Source organism: Lottia gigantea (genome assembly GCF_000327385.1).
Source record: "Lottia gigantea unplaced genomic scaffold LOTGIsca_214, whole genome shotgun sequence".
NCBI lineage: Eukaryota > Metazoa > Mollusca > Gastropoda > Lottiidae > Lottia > Lottia gigantea.
Window position 1 is genome coordinate 166,863 of NW_008708498.1, and position 10,476 is coordinate 177,338.

The window sequence follows — 10,476 nt, forward strand, 5'->3', positions numbered from 1 at the left end:
GATGATTTGTTGATTGATACTGAATGATTTGTTGATTGATACTGTATGATTTGTTGATTGATACTGTATGATTTGTTGATTGATTCTGAATGATTTGTTGATTGATCCTGTATGATTTGTTGATTGATAGTGTATGATTTGTTGATTGATACTGTATGATTTGTTGATTGATACTGTACGATTTGTTGATTGATACTGTATGATTTGTTGATTGATACTGTATGATATGTTGATTGATACTGTATGATTTGTTGATTGATACTGTATGATTTGTTGATTGATACTGTATGATTTGTTGATTGATACTGTATGATTTGTTGATTGATACTGTATGATTTGTTGATTGATACTGTATGATATGTTGATTGATACTGTATGATTTGTTGATTGATACTGTATGATTTGTTGATTGATACTGTATGATTTGTTGATTGATATTGTATGATTTGTTGATTGATACTGAATGATTTGTTGATTGATACTGTATGATTTGTTGATTGATACTGTATGATTTGTTGATTGATATTGAATGATTTGTTGATTGATATTGTATGATTTGTTCATTGATATTGAATGATTTGTTGATTGATACTGTATGATTTGTTGATTGATACCATATGATGTGTTGATTGATATTGAATGATTTGTTGATTGATACTGTATGATTTGTTGATTGATACTGTATGATGTGTTGATTGATATTGAATGATTTGTTGATTGATACTGTATGATTTGTTGATTGATACTGTATGATTTGTTGATTGATACTGTATGATTTGTTGATTGATATTGAATGATTTGTTGATTGATACTGTATGATTTGTTGATAGATAGTGAATGATTTGTTGATTGATACTGTATGATTTGTTGATTGATATTGAATGATTTGTTGATTGATATTGAATGATTTGTTGATTGTAGGAGATAATAATTAATAAAGCTGGAGGTCCACTAGGGTTAAGTATAGTGGGTGGAAGTGATCACTCCAGTCAACCCTTTGGTGCTGATCAGCCTGGTATCTTTGTTTCCAAGGTAAGCATAATTATTCTAGCCAGGTTTTAAGCCACCTCCAAGTTGGTGCAAGTTAAGGCAGCTTAAGATTAATCTGTCGCTTTCAGACGACTAAAAATACCAGGTGTGAAGAACAGTTGATAGTTAAGCTGCCTTCCGATGGACAGATAATGCACCAATCCAATATTTTTGATGAGGTGTTGTTCTCAAAGGGTTGAAAATTCAGAAATCAGCCCACATGATGCAGAAAAGTAGCACGTAAAACTCCATTCATTTCATTTTCATTTTTCAAAATGTTCTCATCTATTTTCTTCTCTTTAAGGTCTGTCTCCATGTATATTTTCAGCACACGTGAAATTTTGAACTCTGTTTCAACTTGTTTTATTGAATGTTCTGTTAATTCTATAAATCCTGAATGTGCAGAACTGACAAATAGAGCAGCCTTTTTGTGTAATATAATATTATAACCTGGTGCCTTATTGTTAAAAACTTAATATTATTCTTGTTCCATCTGATTGGTCAATCACTAAAATTGATTTTAAATTTAATTTCGTTATCCAATCAGCTATAAATCTAGATTTTATTTAAGTTAAGTTTTGGAGAATAAGGCCCTGGGACATCAAGTGAAGAAAACGTTATTTTTGACGTTATGAAATGGTTAATTTATAATATTAATACTCGTATGTTAATCTAGGATATTTTAATTCGAAAGATTGTGTACTGTTTTAGATTGTTAAAGATGGTGCTGCTTGTAAAACAAATCTAAAAATAGGTGACAGAATTTTAGCTGTAAGTATTGTCTTTGATTAATTTCAGTATTTCCATGGACTTAGCGCCTTTCTCTAGCTTGAACCTACTAGGAGTCAATATAAACCTTATTCATGCCTTGTTTTGAAGACACTGAAACCAAGGTTTATAATGCAAATTATGTCATCTATTGATCAGATGGCGACGTCATATGAATAAATAGCCTATTTAACATTATTAAACACTTGTTAAACAGCGAGAAAATAGGCTTAAAATTGCCCTTTCTCTGAAATATGAGAAGGTAAAATTCATCTAAAAGTATCATTAAATAGCTTAATGATATAGAATATTAATTATGAGTGAGTGAGATTGGAGAAGGGGGTTTTAAAAATGTCAAGGTGGCCTTTTTGACATCATAAAATACACGCTCAACAGTGAGAAAATGAATTCTAATATTAATGATATAGAATATATAGAGTTAGTGAGATTGGAGAAGGGGGTTTAAAAATGTCAAGGTGGCCTTTTTGACGTCATAAAATACACGCTCAACAGTGAGAAAATCAATTCTGATATTAATGATATAGAATATAGAGTTAGTGAGATTGGAGAAGGGGGTTTTAAAAATGTCAAGGTGGTCTTTTTGACGTCATTAAATATACGCTCAACAGTAAGAAAATCAATTCTAATATTAATGATATAGAATATATAGAGTTAGTGAGATTGGAGAAGGGGGTTTTAAAAATGTCAAGGTGGCCTTTTTGACGTCATTAAATACACGCTCAACAGTGAGAAAATCAATTCTAATATTAATGATATAGAATATATAGAGTTAGTGAGATTGGAGAAGGGGGTTTTAAAAATGTCAAGGTGGCCTTTTTGACGTCATTAAATACACGCTCAACAGTGAGAAAATGAATTCTAATATTAATGATATAGAATATAGAGTTAGTGAGATTGGAGAAGGGGGTTTTAAAAATGTCAAGGTGGCCTTTTTGACGTCATTAAATACACGCTCAACAGTGAGAAAATCAATTCTAATATTAATGATATAGAATATAGAGTTAGTGAGATTGGAGAAGGGGGTTTTAAAAATGTCAAGGTGGCCTTTTTGACGTCATTAAATACACGCTCAACAGTGAGAAAATCAATTCTAATATTAATGATATAGAATATAGAGTTAGTGAGATTGGAGAAGGGGGTTTTAAAAATGTCAAGGTGGCCTTTTTGATGTCATAAAATACACGCTCAACAGTGAGAAAATGAATTCTAATATTAATGATATAGAATATAGAGTTAGTGAGATTGGAGAAGGGGGTTTTAAAAATGTCAAGGTGGCCTTTTTGATGTCATAAAATACACGCTCAACAGTGAGAAAATCAATTCTAATATTAATGATATAGAATATAGAGTTAGTGAGATTGGAGAAGGGGGTTTTAAAAACCTCAAGGTGGAGATTTTACGGCAGTGACAAGCTGTTACCTTTGTTTGCGTTATGAGCCTCATTCTGGATATGACAGACGCGTGAATAAATCACCTACCGGCTTTAGGCACATGATGAAAAAAACTCTTATTTCCATGCTTGCTCTTTTCAAATCACCTGATGTTACTTCTCTTTAGAGGAGTCCACTACTATACAACTTTTACTCTAGATTTTACCATACTTTAGACAAGATTTTTGATTAATGGAATTAACTTGTTTGTACAGATATTTTATTTGTTTTGAACAGGTTAATGGTAAAGATGTAACAAGAGCTACACATCAAGAGGCTGTGATGGAATTAATAGCTCCAACACATCAAATCAAGTTACAAGTACGTCATGATCCTCCACCACAAGGTTTACATGAATTGGTTGTGATCAAACTTCCTGGTGAGAAGCTAGGAATGAGTATTAAAGGTGGTTTAAAAAATTATCCAGCTAATCCTTCAGATAGAAATGATGAGGGTATCTTTATTTCTAGGGTGAGTTTTCCTAACTTTTATATTCACGTATAGTCATTTCAGTTAGGGTCTAAAGACAGCCTTCTTGGACATTAGTCAGTTTGATGAAACTACCAGCCAATCAAATTCCTGTCCTCTCTAAAGCTAGGATTTTGTGACGTCAATAAAAGATGTATTCTGAGAAGCATTAGACACTGAATGTACTTTTTGTTTGCATCACAAAATCTTAGTTTGCAGTGTCATTAAACTGACAAATGTTCAAAAAGGCCGTCTTTAGATCCTAACCGAAGTGGCTATATTCAAAATTCAAAATGTGTATATGGTTTTAATTCAGTTGGTTTTTCACATGAAATATTTTGATTATTGATTGGTAGTCTACCATTGATACCTAGCTGTATTAACACTAACTATAATATTGTATGTATTTCAGATTAATGATGATGGTGCCGTAGCTAGAGACAAGAGATTGAGTGTTGGACAGAGAATTTTAGAGGTATTTTTAATGTTTATATAACAATATGAAATGTAGAGAGTATATTGGTGTCACCCATGTCTGTCCGTCAGTCTACAATTGCTCGTAAACAAGACACAATAAATTCTTGACGGATTTTGACAAAACTTAGTGTGAGTGTATGTTATCACCCAAGGATGAACCCTATTGAAAATCAGAAAAATAGAAAAATAATTGGTATGAGTTATTGCCCTTGTTCTTGAAAATGTGTTCAAGTTGTAGCTTGAAAACACTCTAGAAGGCACAATTCTTGACAGATTTTGATGAAACTTGGTAATATTATTCAGTATCGCCCTAAAAAGTTCAAAAGAAGTGTATGACTGAAGGTTGAATATTTCATACTGGTGATTGTTAATGTACTGCTAAATATTATTATTTAAAATCAAAGCTGCAAGTGGGTGTATATCACCTTGCCTGGCAAACTATCTTAACATTCAAACACAGATAATTCTGTACACACATGGATTTAAAGGCTCAAATTTCGACAGTGAGCTATGGACACTATTACTGATTGGTTTAGGTAAAAAATTCCTGTTTCTGAGACTAAGGTATGATTGGTGAAATAAATGGTGTCCCTTTAAGGAAGAACTGTATTGATGAAATATTATATAAAGTATATAACTAAAGGTAAAATATGTTCTACTGTAGGTTAATGGTCAGAGTTTACTGGGTGCCTCTCATCAGGAAGCTGTTCGAGCTTTACGTAGTGTAGGAGAAAAGATGAGTATTATGGTATGTGAGGGTTACGACCCTTCACAGAGTAATTCAGAGTTATCTTCTCCTGGTAGTCCGGTTGGGTTTTTCGCCTCGTCTCGTCAAGGTTCTGTATCGAGTATTGATAGAGAAGATCAAGATACGGCGGCCATTAGAAAGGTTAGTTTTCCACTTCTTCTCACTTTCTTCTTCTTCTTCACTTTATTTTCTTGTTTGTTTTTTGGTGCAGTTTTGCTTTCAGAGATTGTAAGGTGGTTTTCTACATTTTGTATGTGTATTGGGGATACTGATAACATCAATTTACACCATTCTTAATCTTAATCAGACGCCTGTGGTTCCTGCAATTCCACTAGAACTAAGTGTTTGATGATGTCACTAATCGCAAAATATACTTTATCACATAAGACCTTCGTTAAAAGTGACATCATCAATCACTTAGTTTTAGTGTAATTACAAGAACCACAGACGTCTGATTGAAAATTGTAATGATGTAAATTGATGCTATCAGTGTCTCTGATACACATAAAACATTTAGAAAACCTCTTTACAATCTCTTTTCATGGTTGTACAAGATGTTTGTGGCTTTTCAAACACAAGGCTGTTTGATTGATGAGTTCTACAGGTTCAGCAATCAACAGAAAGTTCAATCAAGTTCAGAACTCATTACAGGTGGGCCGTTAAAATAGTAGGTGTAGACAGAATTCAAAATGACAGAGAAAGAAATAGATGGGAACATTTTGAATTTGACATATTGGAAGAGAATTAACAGAATTAGAACAGACAGAACCTGTTCAGAACTCTCTAATCAAACACCACCCTATTCATCAAATCATTCCCAATCATTCATGTCAAGTGATATACTACCTCTTGGATTGACCTAAACTTGGTTAAAATAAGTCTTTGTTCATCAGTAGACTTACCTGGTGTTATAACTATACAACAGAATTATAATCTAACTAGACAACAGAATCTCTCTATAATCTAACTAGACAACAGAATCTCTCTATAATCTAACTAGACAACAGAATCTCTCTATAATCTAACTAGACAACAGAATCTCTCTATAATCTAACTAGACAACAGAATCTCTCTATAATCTAACTAGACAACAGAATCTCTCTATAATCTAACTAGACAACAGAATCTCTCTATAACCTAACCATACAACAGAATCTCTCTATAATCTAACTAGACAACAGAATCTCTCTATAATCTAACTAGACAACAGAATCTCTCTATAATCTAACTAGACAACAGAATCTCTCTATAATCTAACTAGACAACAGAATCTCTCTATAATCTAACTAGACAACAGAATCTCTCTATAATCTAACTATACAACAGAATCTCTCTGTAATCTAACTATAAGAACGACTTATCGATGTATATATTATAGGAAGTAGAAATGCTGCATGAATCAGCAGAATGGGAGACAGAAGATAGTATTACCATGGTAACAGTTGTTATCCTATATCTAGAATGCTTTTCTTTCTCTCAGCTTATTCTCTCTCTCTCTATATACTCAGATCAATTAAATACTCACAAATATCCAAGTTTAAGATTTTCATTTAAAACACAGGCATTATTCTCCAAAACTTAAAAAGAAAGAAAGAAAAAGAAATACAGTAATCTGATTGGATAATGAAATAAAATTTAAAATCAATTCAAGTCATTGACCAATCAGATGACTGGAACACTAAAATCATTTTAAGTTAAATTTTTAAGAATAAGGCAGCTATGACGGGTGTGGCACCAGACAGGGTATGTTTACTCTTCTAGACACCTGATACCACTTTTCATTATAAAATATTTACTCATTTATAACTGATATACTTCCTCATATGAAAAGTTTATTAGCTGCCACCAATGTTTCACCAATATGTTGTTTTTGATTTATGATTTCATTTTGAAGTTCGGATTGTTAGTACTTGGTTTATTTATTGAATCTTTCAGTTAACAAGTTTTCAGCTTTTAAGGCTAACAAAATGTCTTCTTTTCAGCTTCTTGCCTAATAACCATCTTTGTCTTGCTAACAAGTTGACATATATATACAGCTTAAAAACATTAATCACAAAATATACTTTATTATACTTCATCAAACACTTAGTTTTAGTAGAATTGTAGGAATCACAGACATCTGATGTAAAATTAGAATGATGTAAATTGATGCTATCAGTGTCTCTGATATACATAAACAATTTTTTTACAATGCCTTTAATTATATTTCAAAATGATAACTTTTAGTAGGTTTTCTCATCATTTGGATTATTTTTGATATTTTTCCTGAAAGAGACAAAAAGTATAGTGTATTTTGTAAATTTCTGAGATAACGTTATATATCATGTTCCAGACAGAAAGTTAGTTCTACTGACACATAAATATAAACTGGCTGGCTTAGTCTTGTCAATAACATACTTTAAGCCATTTCCCAGTTTCACATCGCTCAAACATGTAGAGAGATAATTCAATGAGGTCAAAAGGTCATTGTTGATTTTTATATTGGTGTAAAACACCCAAACACAATTTATGAGTTTGTCAATTCCGTTCGTATTTTATTAGTTTCATTCCGAATGTTTTATTAGCTATTAGCTTTGTACGTAACCACTCCAGTCAGGTCTAACACTGTCATTCTGTTAACCTTTGCTTGACCTCTGTTTTAACCAATCACGTGGCTGCCCTTTCCAGCGACAGGATAATGTGACTCGAACAATAGGTGCATTCCGAGGCGTATTAGACTAGATTATCAAGTAAGGCTCTGGAACGTGTAGATTTACAGCTGTCTCGCTCATTTTCAAAACATCTCCCTAGTTTCTGAAGAGCGAACTCAGTTTGTTTATCTTCCCTTCAATCCCACAATGCATCAGGCAATATCTCCTAAAGTAATTGTAACTCCGAACTAGTTTAGTGTCCTATAACAATGTAAGTTTGCTGGAAGTTTTGTTTGTTTCTATGTTTTTAAAATAACTCTGATTTATTTCTGATAGGAGAAACTAAGAAGAGAAAGAGAAGAAGTGATAAAACGTTTCCCTGCTGATTTCTCAGATGAAACTACAGCCACGACTCAACAACTACAATTGGAACATGCTCAAATAAAAGGACCAGAGAGTCCAGATAAGGTAAGTCAATAAATAACATGAGTTATTGCCCTTGTTCATGACATTTTATGAGCCCTCCCGAAGGCACAATTCTTGAAGGATTTAGATGAAACTTGCTATTTTTGTTTGTAATCACCCAAGGATGAACCCTATTGAAATTCAGAAAAATCAAGATATATTCAATTTGAGTTATTGCCCATATAACAATCTAGAAGACACCAGTGGGTGTATATTACTCTGCCTGTCAAGCTATTTTAAGGTTTGTTTTGTAGTTTTGATGGTATATTTATTGATTTATTGATATTATTTTCAGTCTACTGTGATTGAACAAGTGCCTGCCCTACCCAAGTCTAAGCCTCCAGTTGTAAGTATTCTATTTCTCTCTCTCTCTCTCTCTCTTTCTCTCGTGTTTTAATGATTGCTAGACCTGATAGTGACAGTGTCGTCCCATATTGCCCCTTCCAATCGCCCCTTTTATTTTCGCCTGTAAGTTTTTCGCCCCATCTCTGTTCTCCCTTTTCCATATTGCCCTTTACTATTTTGCCCTTTCCCACTTCGCCCCTTTCCCACTTCGCCCCTGCTCACTTCCCAAAAAAAAAAAAATCATTTCTAAGGGAAATTTTCATTTTTTCCCCTAAGCCGAATTCTTTGGGACTTTTTTCTGGGAAGTCTACTAGCCATCTACTTTCAAATAAAACAAAAATCATTTCTTTTGGAAATCGATCACCAAGTCGTAAAAAATGAGAATTTGTCAACCAGGTTAAAGATTTGAATTAGTTAAAATTATTTGTGAATAGTTGACAGCGTTGTAGGTCTCTTTAAAAATAACCAGAGTTTAAATATAAAAACATCATATACCCTGAACTTCTAGTAATATTAGTAACATTGTGTAACATTACTTAGTAACGATCAGTTTACTGAAATATAGCATGACTGAATGTACTTGTTGTAAAAGAAAGATGATTGCTCTTCTCCTTTTTATAATTCTGTCTTACATACCTCTCTCATGTTGGAATATTCTAGACTTAAAGAGATTGTAAAGAAGTTTTGTAAATTTTTTAAGTGTTTCAGAGACACTGATAGCATCAATTTACATCATTCTAATTTTACATCAGACGTCTGTGATTCCTGCAATTCCATTAAAACTTATTTGATGACGTCACTAATAGCAAAATATGCTTTATTACATAAGGCCTTCACAATTAGTGACATCATCAAACACTTAGTTTTAGTAGAATTACAGGAACCACAGACGTCAACAGTGACAAATTGATGCTATTAGTGTCTCTGATACATAAAACATTAGAAAACATCTTTACAATCCTGTTTAATTTTTGGTAAACCCATGAAAATAATGAGTAGAAGAGCATGGTCCTGCATGTTGTTTGTGTACTAACAGTGTTCTATTTTTAACTTTTGCCTGCAGCCTGCCAAACGTGGTGCCAAACCACCAGTTCCTCCTAAAACATCTGGTATTCCTCATGTGGACTCTCCAGAGGAACCGACTGATCCTAGATTACAGTCGAAACATCCAGCTGGGAAACACCTCCTACAGAAGGTAAAATTATTTCAACATCATAAAACATAATATCATAATACATGTTTAAAGGGGCAGTCTGCAAAATTTTCATTATTAATAACGACGTAAAATATTCCTATCGAAAAAATTCCCTCATTGCCCACTGTTAAACCCAAAACTAAGCGATTATAGATAGATAGTTTCTGGATCCATCAATTAAAAACCGTAGTACGTAGTGGTCTAAATATTCAGCATGACATCAAATCTTACCCTTTGTTACAATCTATGATTGCTTCTTTAATTATCAAACAATATTACAAAGAACCCTTCAACGGGTATGCAAAAACATCCTAAATTATACCTGAAAATATTTCTAAAGTATGTTATTTATATCTATATATCTTCTTGATCAAACTGAATTGGTTTTAAAAGAGTTCATTAAAACAGAGAGTGCTAATTGTTAATTAAGCAGTTTGACCTAGTTTTGGTGTTTGACTTTATAATGGCTTGATATTATTAGTTGAAATCTTTAGAATACGTAGAAGACATATTTCTCTACAATTAGGCGTTTATTTTACTTAAATCCATACAGTAGCTTTCTAACAGCTTCCAAAATAACGGCTGGATTTTTTTAGTTAAGTCTCTCAAAAACGTTGAGGTACACATTTCTCTAGATTTTTGTGTATAGTTTTCACAAATTAAACCAAAAAAATTTTTGACCGCCAAAAAAAACAGAATGCCCCTTTAACACAAGAATATTTCATACAAATTTCATTAATTTTATATTTTAATTTTGTTCATTTGCTTTGTTTTATTTTGCTTCTGTTGGTTTGATTTGTATTTTTAAGTTTTTGTCTACCTTTGCCGTACTTATTGCATCTTGTTTTTATTTTGTTTATTTTTGTTAATTTGCAGAAAGAAACCATTGAACAGGTTTGA

General features: G+C 32.5%; 1 protein-coding gene across 1 annotated transcript in view; it reads left to right on the top strand.

Annotated features, from left to right (window-relative positions):
• Positions 1-10,476, top strand: part of LOTGIDRAFT_174742 (hypothetical protein) — a gene marked incomplete at both ends in the record, with an annotated part of 20,270 nt that extends 9,794 nt beyond the window's left edge. Inside the window, 10 exons of the mRNA XM_009054380.1 lie at positions 922-1,032; positions 1,741-1,800; positions 3,486-3,719; positions 4,129-4,191; positions 4,858-5,082; positions 6,320-6,376; positions 7,908-8,039; positions 8,332-8,382; positions 9,445-9,576; positions 10,453-10,476. Coding sequence (XP_009052628.1) covers positions 922-1,032; positions 1,741-1,800; positions 3,486-3,719; positions 4,129-4,191; positions 4,858-5,082; positions 6,320-6,376; positions 7,908-8,039; positions 8,332-8,382; positions 9,445-9,576; positions 10,453-10,476 — 1,089 coding nt within the window. The remainder of the gene's footprint in view (positions 1-921; positions 1,033-1,740; positions 1,801-3,485; positions 3,720-4,128; positions 4,192-4,857; positions 5,083-6,319; positions 6,377-7,907; positions 8,040-8,331; positions 8,383-9,444; positions 9,577-10,452) is intronic.